Genomic DNA, 18,981 nt, shown 5'->3' on the forward strand with positions numbered 1-18,981 from the left:
ATGCCCACCAGCAGGAGGGAAAAGCCCTGTGTGCTCCATCCCACTGGTCCAGCCTGCCTGGTTGCTCTCCACGCAAAGGCCAGCCAGCACTCTCTGTCGGGAATCGGGGGTGTTAACATGGCCCCTACATCCCCGTCAGTTCACGGAACCCAGAGGCGACAGCATAGTGGGAGTGGGAACCCAGCAGGCTGGTAGGCAGGTTTCAGGCATGGGGCTGGTGCAGGAGGCAGTGGAGTGGTGACATTTGTGGTTTTGATTAAGCAGGCGGGGTACCAGGAAGGGGCCAGTGCCTGGACCAGGCCAGAGGGGAGAGATCCTTGCACACCAAGGCCTGTCAGGAAGGTGAGGGTGACAGCCTGGCGTCTCCAGCCCAACAGGCTTTCTGTGTTTGTTGGGCACATTGACAACTTTTGTGTACTTGAACTTCCTGTTACACACTTAGGTCATTTCTTCCATTGATGTGTTGGTTGAAGATCCCGCACAGGAAATGCCCTCTTAAACTTTGTTGGCTCCCTTCTCACAGGGTGTTATGTTTCCCACTTGCTTGGCACTGCCCATCATGTGTCTGTGCTGGGGACATGATGTTTCCTGTCCCTTTTGGGGTTCCATTTTCTTTGTGACCATAGGGATGGAGGAACCAGGCTGCTATTGAAGATACTTAGTTTAAGTAGAGCTCATCTCATTCTATTTATGGAATAAATCTTCCCTTCTCTGTTGGTACATGGGATCTGTTTGATCTGCCGTCTTATTTAATACGCTGAAATGCTTGCTTGTTCCTGATGTACCTGTTGGTCTGTTTGGGTTCTGATACCGTTGGTCTTAATTAATGCTACTTGTATATTCTTCTAGAAAATGATATAATCTTGTCATATTTTATAAGAAAACTCATTATTTTGTTTAAAGTCCTTTATATTGGTCAGCGAAAAGTTGTAGCTTTGTTCAGATCCATTCCTAGACTATTTTAATTTGTAAAATGCCGCCAAGAGGAGAGTTTAACCCCCCCCCACACACAAGTACTTCCAAGTGTATAGTATGGTAAGTTGATTGTCTTGATATTCTAGGGTTATCATCCCACTTGTTTCAGTGTCTGTACTCCTTCCTGTTTCATGCTGTTTTCCTTATCTACTGCTGTGTAACAAATCACTCTGAAACCTGGCAACTTTAAACATCAGCAGTGCCTTAAGTCCCAGTTTGCTGTGGGCCAGGCATCTGGGCCCAGGCTCTGCCAGACTGCGCTCACGGGGTCTGCGGTCACCCTGTAGCCTGCCCGCAGGAGGACCCCTGTGCTTTTTTCTGTGGCTTCCTGCTCTGCATGGTTCACAGACTGAGTGGTTTAGAATCACACTTGTCATCCCCAGTTTTGTGGTTATGTGTGACTTGTCTGGGGCTCCTGCTCTTGGTCTTAGGGTGCCTGGGGGCCTAGCTAGCAGGGAGCACAGCTTCCTTCAGGTCAGGGTAGGGTCATCCTGCAGGTGAGACCTTTGTTTGTTCTGGCTGTTGCCCAGGAGAAACATCTACTGCCATCTACTCCCCTGCATCCCCTCAGTTCTGTGCCCCTGGCCTCGCTTAGCCTGCCAGGCTGTGTCCTGTGGACCCAGATAGCCTTGCGTGGTCTTTCATAATCGTGGCAGTGACGTCACTGTGCCCTATTCTGTTGACCAGAAGCAAGCCATGGGTATGCCTCACTCACTCAGGAAACAAGGCATGAGTTCTAGCAGGTCCCTGTCGCACTCCCCACATCTTCCAGAACAGGGCTGAGGGTGTTGGGAAGGTGTGCGCTAGCATCTAATCCCATTTTGTTATTAGCTATTAACAATATTCTCTGTTTTGATAGACTTTTGAACAATAACCATTTGATTTTTAGATAATCACATGTGGTTATTTATAAATAAAAATTCTCAACAAAAGGTTTTGCTTTTTGTTTGGGTAAATGGCTATAACCACCTTGCTCCTAGTTTAACTATTTCTCCCATATTTCTCATTAGCCTCCACTATGAATATACCTACATTGAGAACATTCCCTGTAAAAGCAATTCGAAAATGCTAGATGTTCTACAGAATGTTTTTAGCTTAGATGCAGACTTTCCCATCACTCATCTTTTTTTTTTGCTTTAGTACATTCTTTTTTTCAGTTTCGTTGTGAGGCTGTGGAGAAGAGGTGCTGAGAGGTCCCCCTAGAGGTTAACCAGGAGGGACAAACCCAGAGTGTGTGGGGTCAGAAGCTGAGCAGACCCCACAGAGAACTGAGAGCAGTGGCCCAGATCTCTATCACTCAAGATTTGCATGTCCAAGACTCTAGCTCCAACCCCTGCCATTTTCTTGCCCTTCCATAAAAATCAATGATCTGGGCAGTATAAAACCTAAAGTTTGAAGGCATCACCTAGTGTAGTGTAGGCTGAAACTCCCATCTCCTGAGGATGCCGTGTGATATGGCTGTGTAGCCAGCCTCAGGGTGAAAATAGCATTGATGGATTTCACAATGTGTGTCTCATCAAAGACAAGTGTGATGCTGCTTGTCAGCCACACACAGATGCCACATGTCATCCTGTCTGCATCTGTGTCCCCTATACACCTCTGCTGCTGTGGACACAAAAAGGTTGCTGTTGCTCTCCGGGGGCTGGCTGCAGTCACCCTGCTTCCTCCTGTTACACCACTGTGTGGGTTATTCCTAAGCCGTTGCTTTTGAAATGAGAAGTTAATTTCTTTTTAGAAATGAAAAAAAATGACCCTAGTCAAACATCATAAAATTTCAGACACTTGCTTGTTGTAACTGGAAAGAAAGGGGAGCCCCCACCCAGTCTTTTTTTTTTTTTTTTTTTTTTAAAACCAGCAGCTGCTTCTGTGACTTTTCTGCTGTTGAAGGAACTGTTAATCTGTGGTGGACAGAAGCGGAAGGATCAGGGATCTTCCCGCTTGTGGGGGGGCGGGTCCGGGTGCCCTCAGAGCTCACCCCTTGTGTGGAGGGGGCCGTGTAGGTCTTCCTGTTCTGTGCTGGGCCTTGGAGGCAGCGGCTGGCTCCAGTATTTTTAAGGTCATACCTGTGAGGTGTCAGCATTGCAGAAAATAATTTTTGGAGTTCCCTGGTGGCAGTAGGAGTTCTCTAATGGTGCAGCAGGTTAAGGATCTGGCATTGTCACCATGTGGCTCAAGTTTGATCCCTGGCCTGTGAACTTCCACATTGCCATGGATTCGGCCACAACAGAAAACAAAAAAACACAACACATCTGTGACTTTTATTTGTGTAAAAAAAAGGAAGTACACGTGCAATAGAAATATTTCTGATGAGTCAAGTAAGCTTGGGAACTGCTGGACCCAAGTTAAACTAATAGGTGTGGAGCAAGGCTCAGGTTTCGGTCTTCTGAAAACTTGTCCTTCCTTAGTTATACAGCTCATTGAGTTTGTACAAACTGAATACACCTGTACAGTGAAACAGGAAAACATCACAATGAATTTTACTCTTTCCATTGAAGGGAATCGCCCACAGTGATAATTATTTTGTCCTCCCAGTGGTATCCACATGCACTTAGAGTGATAGTGTACTCCATATTCTCTGAAGTTTTCTTTTTTTTTTTTTTTTTTTTTTTTTGTCTTTTTGTCTTTTTTGTTGTTGTTGTTGTTGCTATTTCTTGGGCCGCTCCCACGGCATATGGAGGTTCCCAGGCTAGGGGTTGAATCGGAGCTGTAGCCACCGGCCTACGCCAGAGCCACAGCAACGCGGGATCCAAGCCGCGTCTGCAACCTACACCACAGCTCACGGCAACGCCGGATCGTTAACCCACTGAGCAAGGGCAGGGACCGAACCCGCAACCTCATGGTTCCTAGTTGGATTCGTTAACCACTGCGCCACGACGGGAACTCCTGAAGTTTTATTTTCATCCCACTTTAATCTTGGACAAGTGAATGCTTGCCTTTCCTAGTTCTAAGACTTGCCTATTGTGTGAGGCTAAGAATGTTACTTAATCTCTTTTTGCAGTACTTGCCTCATCTGTAAAATGGGAATGTCAGCCATTCCCACCACTAACGTTATTGTAGGATTAAATGAAATAACTTATGAAAGCCTTAGAACAATCTTGGGCTTTCAGTAGACATCAGATTGTTCTATCAGTGTATATAGAAGCACGTGTGCATGCGGAGTAGAAGGTAGACATCTACCCAGGCTACTTCCTGTGGTTTAGATTCTGTGGTTTGCATGTTGCAGACTGGGGTCAGCAGACTTCTCTGAAGGGCCACATTCTGTGGGCCACATGATCTGCGGCTGCCCCACTCTGCCATCACTGTTCAAAAGTGGCTAGAGCGGGATTTCCCATTCATTGTGGCTCAGCAGTAATGAATCCAGCTAGTATCCATTAGGGTGCTGGTTCGATCCCTGGCCCAGCTCAGTGGATTAAGGATCTGGCATTGCTGTGAACTGCCACATGGGTCCTAGATGCTGCTTGGATCCCACGTTGCTATGGCTGGCGTAGGCTGGTAGCTGTAGCTCCGATTGGACCCCTAGCCTGGGAACTTGCATATGCTTCAGGTTCGGCCCTAAAAAGAAGAAGAAGGAAAAAAAAGTGGCCAGAGCAATGCTTAAGGGCTGGTCATGACTATGTTTTATTAGAAAGGTGTCGACACTGGAATTTGAGTTTTAAGTCATTTTCATGTGTCATGAAATAAATAGTATTCCTGTTTTGAGTTCTTTTTTTCCTCCAACCTTTACAAAAGAATGATTTTTACATTTTTAGCTTATAGGCTAAAGCTGGACGTTCAGGCTGGATTTGGCCCCTGGGCCATAATTTGCCTGCTCCTGCTTTTCTGTCATTAACTAGGTTACTATTTTTAATTCCATGAACTCAGTTACTATCCTTTTCAAGATATTACAATTTCATCTCCCCTGAAAGTGCCCTTTGCAGTAACTCTACACCCCACCCCCACCCCCACCAAAAGAAACACGGCATCCTGTGCAAGCACTGATGTGATTTTTATCCAGGTGTATTGTTTTGCCTCATCCTGGAATTCTGTGTGGGTGCTCTGGGTACCCAGCTCCTTTGAGGAACACAGCGTCTGCGGGACTCACCAACACAGCTCTTTGTATCTAGTGGTTTGTTCCTTTGTGAGGAGAGGGGGGCTAAATTGTATTCCAGAGTAAAAACATATCACAGTTGATCTGTCCACTAATTGGTGGGCTTGAATGTTGGCTCCAGTTTGGGGCTATTAGGAGTAAGACAGCTGTGAACGTTTGCACAAATGTTTTTGTGTGGGTCTTTTCCGTTTCTCTTGGGAATTGCTGGGTCATATGGTGAGAGTGTGTTTAATGTTAAGAACTGCCAAACTTGTTTTCTAAGCAGTTGCAACCTTTATCCTCATAGCAGCAACATATGACAGTCTGGTTGCTCCATAGTTTTGCCAGCATTTGTGCATTTGTTGTTTGTAAGTTTACCCAATTCTTAATTTTACTGATTCAATTGTGTGTAATGTAGTAACTAATTGTAGTTTTAATTTGCATTTCTTTGATGACTAGATATATAATGGCCCTGAATATTTTCTCTTGATGTGCAGCTTGCCTTTCTATTTGTTTGACAGTGTATTTTAAAGAATAGCAAATTTGGAGTTTCTGCTGTGGCTCAACAGACCTGCAGCACCTCTGCAGCACCAAGATGCTAGTTCCATCCCCAGCACGGCACAGTGGGTTAAGTAAAGGATCTGGCATTGCTGCATCTGCAGAATAGGTTGTAGCTGTGGCCCAGATCTGATCCGTGGCCTGGAAATTCCATATGCCTTTGGTGCAGCCAACAACAACAACAAAAAAAAAAGAATGGCAAGTTTTAGCTTCGTTGAAGTCTAGTTTGTCAGTTTATTCTAGTATGTTTCATGCTTTTTATTGTCTAAGATATTAAGACATATTTCAGCGTCAAGAAGATTTTCTCTGAGGTTTTCTCTTAGTTTTATAGTTTTAGCTTTTTGCAGTTGGCATTATAATGTACTTTGAGTTAGTATGAAGTAGAAGGTTGATGTCCATTTTTTTTTCCTTAGGAATTTCATGTATGTTCAGTCTGTTTCTGGCCTCTGCCTTATTCCTTTGATGTATATACATCATTTATTTATTTACCTGTTTGTTTTCTTTTTAGGGGCACACCTGAGGCACATAGAAGTTTCCCCGGCTAGGGGTTGAATGTGAGCTGCATCTGTGACCTATGCTGCAGCTTGCAGTATTGAGCGAGTCCCAGACACTATGTCAGGTTCTTAACCCATTGAGCCACAATGGGAACTCCTGTTTATTTTTAATTTTATTTTTTTATTATTATTTTGGCTGCAGCATGTGGAAGTTCCCGGGCCGGGGATTGAACCCAAGCTATGACCACGACCCGAGCCACTGCTGCAGTGACACCACCAACGCTTTAACCACTAGGCCACCAGGAAACTACTCTTACCTTTATACTAGTACCAGACTCTCTTGAAATTGGAGATCTTCACTTTTTTTTTTTTAGGTGAAAGTTCCTAGGCTAGGGGTCACGTCAGAGCTGCAGCTACTGGCCAACGCCACAGCCACAGCAGTTTGGGGTCTGCGCTGTGTCTGCCTACACCACAGCTCATGGCAATGCCTAATTCTTTAGTCCACTGAGCGAGGTCAGGGACCGAACCTGTGTCCTCATGGACAGCAGTTGGGTTCATTACTGATGAGCCACAGTGGAAACTCCTACTCTAGGTTCTTTACACACAGATTAGAACATCAGCTTGTCAGTCCACTCTCACCTTAAGGTGAGAGCCTGCTAGAGAAACGGACGTTTTGATCAACATTGAATTTTCGAGTCCTTGACCATAATAGCTCTCTCTCCATTTGTTTATCTTCTTTAACTTCCACAATATCTTGTAGTTTCAGTGTAAACATACCAGACATCTTCCCATTTGTTCCTAAGCACTGTGTATTTCCCAGCTATTTGTCACCGGTATATGTAAAATACAATTGATTTTTTTTTTTTTAATTGACCATGTTACTGTAGTCTTCCTGAGTTCATTTTGTAGTTTATTGGTCTTGTAGATAACTGAGGATTTTCTTTTCATCTGCAATAAAAATAGTTCTGCTGCTCCTTTCCATTCTGTGTCCCAGGAGTTTCCTTCTCTCATCCTACAGTGCTGCAGAGACGCCTGACATGTTGCTCCTGATCTTGGGGGAAAGTCACAGTTTTCACCATGAAGTATAATAGAGCCTTGTTCCTTTTGTGTGTTGACGAATTCAACTGCTGATATTTTGTTGAGGATTTCTCCTTGCATGTTCATGAAAAATACTGGTCTTTTAATTTTATTTTCTTGTAAATCTTTGTCAGTTTTGGCCCAAGAGTTGAGAACTGTTGCCTCCTGGTTTCTGAAAGAGTATGTATGATTTCTTTCAAACAGTTCACCACTGGAAAACCTTTGGGTTTGCAATTTTCTTTATGCAAGTTTTTGATGGAGGTTCCCAGGCTAGGGGTCAAATCAGACCTGCAGCTACCAGCCTGCACCACAGCCACAGCAACGCAGGATCCAAGCCCCATCTTCAGTCTACATACCAGCTTTCGTCACACCGGATTTTTAACCAGCTGATTAAGGCCAGGAATGGAAGCCATATCCTCATGAATATCAGTTGGGTTCTTAACCCACTGAGCCACAACAGGAACTCCTGGGTGTCCCCTTTCATAAGTCATTTTGACATTTTTCAATGAACTTGTCCATTTTATTTAAGTTTTAAATCATTTCCGTAGTGCTGTTCATAAATCTGTCTTATCTTTTTAATATCTGTGGGATCTACCATGGTTTCTCTATTTTCATTCTTCATTTATTTCATTGATGTTGTAATGTGTTCTCTTTCCTTATCACCTTTTCAAATATTTACTAAGGATCCAACTTTTTTTTTTGTCTTTTTGCCTTTTCTACGGCCGCTCCTGCGGCATATGGAGGTTCCCAGGCTAGGGGTCGAACCGGACCTGTAGCCACCGCAGAGGGATCTGAGCCACGTCTGCCACCTACACCACAGCTCACGGCAACACGGGATCCGTAACCCACTGAACAAGGCCAGGGATCGAGCCTGCAACCTCATAGTTCCTAGTTGGATTCGTTAACCACTGCGCCATGACGGGAATTCCAGGATCCAACTTTTTAACCTTAACTTTTTGACTGTTTTCTTTTTTAATTTTGTTTTATTTCTTGTCTTCAATATAACTTGCTTCTATTTATTTTGGCTTTAGGCTGCTCTTTTTTCTTTCTTTCTCTCTTCCTTTCTTTCTTTTTTTCTTTAGGGCCACACTCATGGCATATGGAAGTTCCCAAGCTAGGGGTCAAATTGGAGCTGTAGCTGCCAGCCTACACCACAGCCATAGCAGTGTAGGATCCGAGAGGGTCTGTGACCTATATCACAGCTCATGGCAGTGCCGGATCCTTAACCCACTGAGTGAGGCCAGGGATCAAACCTACACCTTTCTAGTGACCAGAGCCGCTGCAGTTGGATTTGTAACCCACTGTACCACATCAGGCATTCCTGTATCCCACAACTTTTGATGTACGGTGGTTTCATTATCTTTCAAAACATGTTCTAATTTATATTGTCATTTCTTTTTATGATCCATGGGTTATTGAAAGTGTTATTAATGAGTTCCCCTGGGCACAGCTTGTTAATGATCTGGTGTTGTCACTGCTGTGGCTTGGGTTGCTGCTGTGGCGCAGGTTCAGTTCTTAGCCCAGAAAATTCCACATGCCATGAGTTTACCCCCACCTCCCCCCCAAAATAAAACAAACAAAAACCTAATAATTCTAAGCCTGGTGATGAAAAAATCTTCTTAAAAAAGTATACAGGAGTTCCTTTTGTGGTGAAGTGGGAGAAGCACTAGGACACAGGTTTGATTGCCAGCCCGGCACAGTGGGTTAAAGGAGTCAGTGTGGCTGCAGCTGTGGTATAGGCCAGAAACTGGCTCAAATCTGATCCTTGGCCTGGAAACTCCATATGCTGCAGGGCAGCCAAAAATGGTCCCCCCAAAAATGTTTTTCAAAGTATGCAAACTAGACATTTTTAAAAGTGTATGTATTAATTTAATTTCTGGTTATCTTAGTAATTTTCAATTTAATTCCATATGTTCAGATAATGTGTTTTATGAAACTTCAGTCTGCTGAAGCTTATTGAGACTTATATCCCAGCATATGGTTTACATTGGTGAACAGTTCATATGCACTTAGAAAGGCTATATATTCTGTGGTTTTTATGCATAGTATTCTGCAAATGTCAGGTCAGGTTGGTAGTAGTTTTGAGATCTTTGTCCTCCTTGATTCTTTTTTTTTTTTTTTTTTTTTTTTACGACCACACCTGCAGCCTATGGAAGTTCCCAGGCTAGGGGTTGATTTAGTGCTGCAGCTGCTGGCCTGTGTCAAGCAGCAGCAGATCCGAGCTGATGTATTTCTTCTATAGGCTTATTTGGGGGGGGTGTGCGCGTGTGTGCATGCATGATTCTAGGACCAGCAATATGCGTCCTTCTATTATCAGAAGGTCTTCAGGATTCTTATTGTACCTTAAACTGGAAACTCCATCATGGTACAGCAGAAACAAATCTGACTAGGAACCATGAGGTTGTAGGATGGATCCCTGGCCTCGCTCAGTGGGTTAAGGATCCGGCATTGCTGTGAGCTGTGGTGTAGGTTGCAGATGCAGCTCAGATTTGGTATTGCTGTGGCTCTGGTATAGGCTGGCACCTGTAGCTTCTATTAGACCCCTAGCCTGGGAACCTCCATATGCAGCAAGAACGGCCCTAAAAAGCAAACAAATAAACAAACAAACAAAAAAAAACCCTGACACTCCAGACCCTTCAGTTCTTACAAATAGTATTTATGGTCCCATTTGGCTTCCATTAAAAAAGTTCTTTATCTTTTTAAAGATTATTATATGTTTATTTCCAGATGACTAATAATACTCTTCTTTGTTACCCAACATAAACACTCATGTACAGAAGTAAAATCTGTGTTATATAGATATTTCCCTGCTAAAAGGTTTTTGTTTGTTTGTTTTGTTTTTTGCTTTTTAGGACCACACCTGCAGCATGTGGAAGTTCCCAGGCTAGGGGTCGAATCGGAGCTGCAGCTGCCAGCCTACGCCACAGCCATAGCAACATGGGATCCAAGCTGCATCTTCGACCTATACCACAGAGCATGGCAGTGCCAGATCCCTGACCTTGAGCAAGGCCAGGCATGGAACTCGCACCCTCATGGATACTAGTCGAATTTGTTCCTCTGCACCACAGCAGGAACTCCCAAAAGATATATTTTTATATATCTTAGTCATATTTTTTTTAATTTGAAATTGTCATGATTTTTTTACTTATCCTGGCTATCAGGTTGATTTCAGAATATGTTGGGCATGGCAGCCACTATATAGTCTTACAGAAGAGATAGTCTATAATCATTTTGGTCTTATTCTTTTCATGATGTTTAGCAGTAATGTCTTATAAGATGTTCTCAGAGCCTTTTACCTGTTGATTCACTCTTTATCTCAGTCCACTACTCCTGTTAAATGGGGCCTCACTGCACATGTGTATTTCATCTGCTCCACAAGTAGCTATATCACATGGGAGAATATAATTTAGTCTCCACTGTGGCGCCTGTGGTGCTCCCTGCACATGGACACCAGGGACTCTTTCTTTCATGTCTCTGAACTCATGCAGGAGCCTTCTTTCTACTTGTGATCTTTAAGTCTGCTTCCTTGCGTTATCGAGAGTTCTGCCAGCTCCAGCGAGTTCCCATCGGCCTGCTCCACAAGAGGTATACTGACCCCTGGGAACCCTGGGTCTCACAGTCAAGCTTGTTCTGTCTGAAGCAAACCAAGAAATTCTTTTTTTTTTTTTTTTTGTCTTTTGTCTTTTGTTGTTGTTGTTGTTGCTATTTCTTGGGCCGCTCCCGCGGCATATGGAGGTTCCCAGGCTAGGGGTCGAATCAGAGCTGTAGCCACCGGCCTACGCCAGAGCCACAGCAACGCAGGATCCGAGCCGCGTCTGCAACCTACACCACAGCTCACGGCAACGCCGGATCGTTAACCCACTGAGCGAGGCCAGGGATCGAACCCGCAACCTCATGGTTCCTAGTCGGATTCGTTAACCACTGCGCCGCGACGGGAACTCCAAACCAAGAAATTCTCTGCTGAGTTTCTAAGAAATGCCGACTCTGGGAATGTGGAAAGATGGTGTTCCCTCTCTCCGACCTGCTCACGTTATTCAGAGCCTCAAGTTCATTTCATCTTTTTGTTCCCATGTTCTACTGAAAGGATGACTTAACTCGAGTAACTTCAGAAAGGGGAGAGGTGTTGAGTCATTAAGAGAATTGCTCGGAGCTGAGTGTATGACTAAGTCAGTGAATGTTCCAGGCAGTCTAGTCTGGGAAATTTGAAAGGTTGCATCAGGTTTAGCAGCTCTGTCCAGCTCTAGTCCCAGCCCTGGTCCTGGCCCTTACTCATCTGAGCAGCTCACAGAATTGTGTGTATTCACTTTTCTGAGGGGGAGAGCTGAGTTTATCAGATTCCAAATGAGTTTTGCTTCCTACAGAAGATTAAGAGCTAGTAAGTAGAAAGTATTTGCCCAGTTTTTTGGCCTGCTGAGCCCTTTTGTCTCAAATGACCTTGGCCACTTTGCCCTCAAAATTTTTTTTTCTTTTCTTTCTTTTTTTTTTTTTTTTCTTCTTTTATTTTTTTCTCTTTTGTCTTTTGCCTTTTTAGGGCTGCACTGGTGGCATGGGAGGTTCCCAGGCTAGGGGTCTAATCGGAGCTGTAGCCTCCAGCCTACACCAGAGCCACAGCAATATGGGATCCAAGCTGAGTCTGCAACCTACACCACAGCTCACGGCAATGCTGGATCCTTAACCCACTGAAGCCAGGGATTGAACCTGCAACCTCATGGTTCCTAGTTGGATTTGTTTCTGCTGCAGCATGACGGGAACTCCAAATTTCTGACCTTTAAGAGAAAGATTTGTAGGGGGGTTATCTTCATTACGTGGGAAGCAAGTGCTTGAATCGTTAAGTCCTTTAGCATCTGTTGGGGGAGTGGTGTTTAGAGGGCATATGGAATTTCTGTTTTAGCAAAAGTGATGTCATCAGAACTGAGTAGATGATAGGACATGGGGGAGGGAAGGTTGGGCGTGCAGCTCTGAGACATTGTTCACAGGGCTGGGGTGCTTGTGCTTCATCGCCTCCTGCTATCCTCGAAGTGACCACATTTCACTTTACTGCAGGAAAAACACGCCTGTCTCTTAGGGTACTTGGTGTGCACGAGATGTTCTAGAAGCTGCATGTCGTCTTCATACTCCTGTATGGAAAAGCACCCTGTTTTATTTCAAGTTCTCATTGTTATACAGTGGGACCTCATTGCTTATCCATTCTAAATGCAATAATTTGCATCTACTAACCCCAAACTCCCAGTCCCGCCCCTCCCCCTTGGCAACAAGTGTGTTCTCTATGTCTGTGAGTCTGTTTCTGTTTTGTAGACAGTTTCATTTGTGCCATGTTTTAGATTCCACATATAATGATATAATGAGGAGTTCCTGTTGTGGCGCAGCAGAAATGAATCTGACTAGGAATCATGAGGTTGCGGGTTCGCCCTGGCACTGCTCAGTGGGTTAAGGATCTGGCGTTGCCGTGAGCTGTGGTGTAGGTCACAGACGCGGCTCGGATCCGGCATTGCTGTGGCTGTGTTGTAGGCCAACAGCTGCAGCTATTATGATTAGACCTCTAGCTTGGGAGCCTCCATATGCCGTAGGTACAGCCCTAAAAAAGCAAAAAAAAAAGAAAAAGAAAAATCGTGGGAATTTTTTTTTTTTTTTTTTTTTTTTTTTTTTTTTTTTTTTTTTGCCTTTTCTAGGGCCGCATCTGCAGCATGTGGAGCTTCCCAGGCTAGGGGTCTGAATGGAGCTGTAGCCGCCGGCCTACACCACAGCCACAGCAACGTGGGATCTGAGCCGCGTCTCCGACCTGTATCACAGCTCATGCCAACACCAGATCCTTAACCCACTGAGCAGTGCCAGGGATCGAACCCTCAACCTCATGGTTCCTAGTCAGATTCGTTAACCACTGTACTACGACGGGAGCTGAGAAAAATATTTTTAAATCAAACAGATGAAATTATATGCAGATTCTGTCATGGATTAGATATAGAATAACTATCTCTCAATTAAATAGCACTTTATTATACTATATACAAGGCATATTTAGGTACAACTAGAAATTTAAGTCATAAGCCTGTCCTAAATGTTTTCTATAGAAAAATTACCTCAGGTTTAGAGTACGGTGTTTGGTACCGTGTAATAGCCCACGAAAGCATAGTTGTGCCCAATAGAGTAGCCGCTTACATTCTGCAGCAGGTTCTTCCACCATGGTGTGGGGTTTTTTTTTTGTTTTTTTTTTTTTTTTGGTTTTTTTGGCTCACCCATGGCATGTGGAAGTCCCCAGGCCCGGGACCGAACCCACACCTCAGCAGCCGCTGCAGAGATGATGCCAGATCCTTAACCCACTGCACCATGTCAGGAACTCCTCCACCTGTGCATCATAACCTGAAATAGAAAAGGACTGAGCCAGGCAGACATGGGATTCTTTTCATTGCCTGGGTGTCCCCCCGGGGTCCGTAGGATCTTCAGTTGTATGAGAGGAGCTAAGGTGTGGCCTCAGTTTCGGTCTCTCCTACTGATGACTGTGACTTTCTGCTATTTCACCAGAGTGTGCAGTCTGTGGTTTAATGTAAAGCAACCTGTTCTTTGAGAAATCTTCTTACATATAGATGGTGTTGGGTCTTGATGGTTTCAGGTGCAAGGAGGTGACGTCATAAAATGGCGCTTCCTCCAGGGCCCCCAGTGTCCCCCTGGCCTTCCTGTGACTTTGAGTTCTGCTGCTGTGGAAGATGCACAGCATTTGCCCCTCTCTGTTTTGTATTCATGGATCTCTGTCCTTGGGGCCTGGGATAGGCCTCAGACATTCCACAGCTACCTGGAGGACATCATCAACTACCGCTGGGAGCTGGAGGAAGGGAAGCCCAACCCGCTGAGGGAAGCCCGTTTCCAAGACCTGCCTCTGCGCACCCGCGTGGAGATCCTTCACCGCCTCTGTGATTACCGGTTGGATGCTGATGATGTCTTCGATCTTCTCAAGGTGTGTAGCTGTCAGGCGGCCCTCTCTTTTGAGCAAAAATTAGGAGAAGCCAGTGTTAGGATAGTGGCTGGTTTGGGGACTCCTGTTGATCATAACAGTGTATATACAGTCATGACCACTGTCACTATGGGAATCCATGCCGTGCTCTCGTGACAATATCTTATTCTCTTGTAGTTTCATCTCTCTTTTGGTTTGTCTGCCTTTCTGTGTACTGATTCCCCGCTGATACAGGACTGACCATAGGCTCCTGTTTTCTTTGTCACCAGCCAAAATGCAATCACATTAGTCACTGGTTTTATGTCCTGAGCTTTAATTTTTTTTTTTTTTTTTTTTTTTTTTTTTGGCTGCTCCGTGGCATATGGAGTTCCCAGGCCAGGGATCAGATCTGAGCCACAGTTTCCGCTTAAATGGTAGCTGAGACAATGCTGAATCCTTAACCCACTGTGCCGGGTTGGGGATTGAGCCTGTGTCCCAGCGCTCCCAAGATGCCACCGATCCCAGTGCACCACAGCGGGAACTCCTGAGGTCTGAAATGTGACTTGGCAAAAATGAAATATTTATAAGAATTCCCAAGGACTTTGACCTACCCCCCACACACACACCCCGCACACATGCACACCCTTTACAGAAGTGCACTGGGCAAGGGGTGTGGACCCCTTATCTTGTCTCGGGAGGAGGGTACGGGCCTTTGCTTTTCACCCACCAGGAGTCAGTCCAGATTTGTGATGTCTCGGTTCTCTCTGCTTGAATGACTACATGCAGCTCAGGGCCCTCTCTGCTGAGGTCTCAGGGCTTGGGTTGAGGGGTGAGGGGGTGGCCAATCTAGCCACCTCAGACCTAGCGATGGCGGGTGAAGCTGCCACAACCTCAAGTGCTGCTCTGTTGGAGTTTGTTCCTCTGGGGGCACACACCTGGGATACCTGTCCAGACCAAATAAGTCATACATTCATCAGAAATCCTTTTGGTTCATCTGTTTTTTTGGTGAAGTGGGGCAATAATGGGCATAGGGAGCATTTGAAATACATCCATATCCTGTTCTTAAGAAAGGCACCTTCTTCCCCTTCTGTGTTTTGTGTGCCCTGATTGAAAATTATATAAGATTTTTGGGTATTTTAAATATGAGCTATATCTAAGGGTAAATGTAAAATCTTCAGTTCAGTTTTCTTCTGCTTAGCTTTGTTCCCTGTTTCCCCAAACCTTTTTTCCCGGTTCTACTTAGGGTCTGGATGCAGACAGTCTCCGTGTGGAACCATTGGGCGAGGACAATTCTGGGGCCCTCTACTGGTATTTTTATGGAACACGAATGTACAAGGAGGACCCCGTGCAAGGAAAATCCAATGGCGAGCTCTCTTTGAGCAGGTACCTTCTTCAAGGTCAGGGCTGCCATAGCTAGCCACTGTACCTGAAATCACTAAAATTAAATACATCAGATTTCTGCAGCACAGGAGTTCCCTGGTGGTGCAGTAGGTTAAGGATCCGTCGTTACCGCAGTGGTTTGGGTGGCTGCTATGATGCAGGTTTGATCCCTGGCCTGTGAACTTTTGCATGCTGTAGGGACCGCCAAAACCATAAACAGTGAATTCTGCAGCACAAATTTTTTTTCTCTTATGAAAGAATTAGCTGTAGCAGCATCCCTACAAAAGATGGCAAGAAATATTTCCTACTAAAGTAAAAAGGTTTCCTCTATAGCTCAGCTCCCTACACTCCCTACTCTGCAGACCTTGTGGCAGCCCCTTCTCAGGGGCAACACAGCACTCCCCAGGCACCTGCCCAGTCCAATTTGGTTCTGGAGAGCGGATGGTCTGCCCATCAGTACAGGTGGTGCCTCCCAAATAGGGGCCTCCTCCCACCGCCCTCTCCTCCAGATGCTAATGTTGTGAGTTGTCCGTTCCTTGTTGGGGTTACCCTGCTCTTCCCCTGTGGCTGTTGGATCTCATCCAATTTGGTAACCTCAGGGCCAAAAATCAAATTACTAGTTTATAAATCATTTTTAATATATCAATGCTATAACAGAACATTCCACTTAAGGTACTATAACATTCTATTTAATGTACTATTTCTTAGGGAAAGCGAAGGACAAAAAAATGTGTCAGGTGTTCCTGGGAAAACAGGAAAAAGAAGAGGAAGACCCCCAAAACGGAAAAAACTGCAGGAGGAAATGATAGTGAGGTGAGGAAATCTTTAGTCTGTGATGGTCATGGGCCCCGTGCTGGAGGCATCCACCCCTGTCCTTGCTTTCTGTGCCCCAAGGCGTAGGGCTTGGGCCGTGGAGACCTGCCCAGGGCTTGGGGACCCAGCTCCTGTGTGCCCTCTGGTTTAATGGCGGGGACTCTGATGGGGCAAGCGCTGCCTGGACTGGACAACGGTGTGGTACAGGGAGAGCGCGGCAGCAGTCATTCATGAGCTTAGGAGTTACCGTGTTGCTAGTAAACATGCTTTATTTTGTTTATAATACAATTTCCTACGAAGAAGAAAAGGTAAGATGTTATACATCTTTATTGTGTTTTTTCGCATTTTATTTTAGCAAATAAAAAAATTGTTACATTTGGGAAATTTTATTTAATATATCCTTGTCTTTTGGAATTCTCACCATGTGGCTCTCTCAGTATAAAATGTGACCTGTACATTGTTACTGTACTTCTGCCTTTTACTCTGGATCAGACCTTTCATTAGTCACTTATGGAAGTCAGGTCATAGTCTTAAAAATTCTGATAACACAGGACAAATTGCTTCTTCCCTCTATGTTGTAGAAATACTAAATAACCTAAATGCCTGAAGTGGGCTGGAGCTCAGTGTGTTGCTTGCTAGACACCAAAAAATAGCACTAAGAATCAGATTATGAATAAATTAGTCAGAATTTGATTTTTTTTTTTTAAACACTTAAGGATCAGCATTCCACTTAACTTTCCAGAAATTTGTCTATAGGAGTTCCCATTGTGGCTCTGTGGGTTGAGAAGTGGCATAGTATCTGGGAGGATGCGGATTCTATCCCTGGCCTCACTCAGTGGATTAAGAATCCAGCGTTGCTGTGGCTGTGGTGTAGGTTAGCAGCTGCAGCTCTGATCCAATCATTATGCTGCAGGTGTGGCCCTTAAAAAAGTTAAAAGGCATAGATAGCTGCCTTACAGAAATTTGGTTACAGATTGTAGCTTTCCTCCTACCATCATTTGTGAGAAAGGTCCACATGCCAAAGTTTTAGCCAAAAGAAAAAAATGGATTTCCTGAGTGGGATGGCCAGAGAATCCATTTAACAAGCATTCCTGCGTTTGTGCCACCCTCTACTGGTGATTTTATTCTTCAGAGCTCTGTAGCCAATACAGTGTTTAAGCGTTTATAACTTCAATACAACTTTATGGAATCTAAAACCAAAACTAGTGAATATAACAAAAGAGATGCAGACTCACAGATGAAGAGAACAATCTAGTGGTCACCGGTAGCAACAGGGAAGGTGGGAGGGGTGAGACGTGAGTAGGGAGTTAAGAGACACAGACTGGTATGTATAAAATCAACAAGCTGCAGGGATGTATTGTACTGCACACGGGGTATGCCAGTATTCACAGTACCAGTCAGTGGAAGATTCCCTTTAAAAATTGTGACTCACTGTTGTACACCTGTAACTGTACCTCAGTTCAGAAAAATTTTTGTTAAATAATGGTGAAAACCGGAGTTCCCGTCGTGGCGCAGCGGTTAACGAATCTGACTAGGAACCATGAGGTAGTGGGTTTGATCCTTGGCCTTGTTCAGTGGGTTAAGGATCTGGCGTTGCCGTGAGCTGTGGTGTAGGTTGCAGATGCGGTTCGGATCCCGAGTTGCTGTGGCTCTAACGTAGGCCAGTGGCTACAGCTCTGATTGGACCCCTAGCCTGGGAACCTCCGTATGCCGCAGGAGCAGCCCAAGAAATAGCAAAAAGACTAAGAAAAAAAGAAAAGAAAGAAATGGCAAAAAGACAAAAAAACCCAGAATGATGAAAACCAAAAATAGTAAGATATTGATGCTAGTTTAGTATTTCCCACTGTGGTGCAGTGGATTATGGATCCCGTATTGCCACAGCTATGGTGTAGGTTGTAGCTGCAACTGGAATTCCATCCCTGGCCTGAGAATTTCCATATGTGGCCCAAAGAGAAAAAAATAATAAGATATGCAGAAGGGGCAAAAAAAAGGAGAAAGTCAGCCCCTAAAATAAATTGTTTTTTAAACAATTTAAAAATAATAGTTCCGGAGTTCCTGTCATGGCTCAGTTGAATCTGACTAGGAACCATGAGGTTGCGAGTTCAATCCCTGGCCTCCCTCAGTGGGTTAAGGATCCAGTGTTACCATGAGCTGTGGTGTAGGTCACACATGGCTCGGATCTGGCATTGCTGTGGCTCTGGTGTAGGCTGGCGGCTACAGCTCCAATTAGACCCCTAGCCTGGGAAACTTCATATGGCCCTAGAAAAGACAAAAAGACTTAAAAAATAAAAAAATAATAGTTCCTGTTGTGGCTCAGTGGAAACGAATCTGACTAGCATCCATGAGGGTGCAGGTTCAATCCCTGGCCTCACTCATTGGGTTAAGGATCAGGCATTGCTGTGAGCTGTGGTGTAGGTTGCAGATGTGCCTCAGATCTCACGTTGCTGTGTCTGTGGTATAGGCCAGCAACTACAACTCCAATTCAACCCATACCCCGAGACCCTCCATATGCTGTGGGTGTGGCCCTAAAAAGAAAAAAAAAAAAAAAGAAAAAAAATTTTAAAGAATACATCAAATAAAATTTAAAATTCTGCCCCCCGTGACACAAATTACATTTAATTCAGTAGGCCCCCCTGTTGTGGCTGTCACATTGGATGCAGCAGTACAGGACATACTCATTCCCTCAGGATGTG

At 44.7% G+C, this 18,981-nt stretch overlaps 1 protein-coding gene across 12 annotated transcripts in view; it reads left to right on the forward strand.

The window, feature by feature from the left end:
* CECR2 (CECR2 histone acetyl-lysine reader) overlaps nt 1-18,981 on the forward strand; it is a 124,154-nt gene that overhangs the window by 78,886 nt on the left and 26,287 nt on the right. For 11 of the 12 annotated variants that reach the window (XM_084957185.1, XM_084957186.1, XM_084957176.1 and 8 more), the window contains 3 exons: nt 13,936-14,119; nt 15,339-15,478; nt 16,184-16,288. In XM_084957185.1, the coding sequence (XP_084813311.1) occupies nt 13,936-14,119; nt 15,339-15,478; nt 16,184-16,288 (429 nt within the window). Of the gene's footprint in view, nt 1-264; nt 343-13,935; nt 14,120-15,338; nt 15,479-16,183; nt 16,289-18,981 lie in introns of all 12 variants that reach the window. The other variant, XM_084957179.1, reaches the window with a different exon arrangement.

This window comes from Sus scrofa, chromosome 5, assembly GCF_054392235.1.
Source record: "Sus scrofa isolate SSC_HxYL_T2T_F1_AM1 chromosome 5, Sscrofa_HxYL_maternal_Yorkshire_Landrace_v2.0, whole genome shotgun sequence".
Classification (NCBI taxonomy): domain Eukaryota; kingdom Metazoa; phylum Chordata; class Mammalia; order Artiodactyla; family Suidae; genus Sus; species Sus scrofa.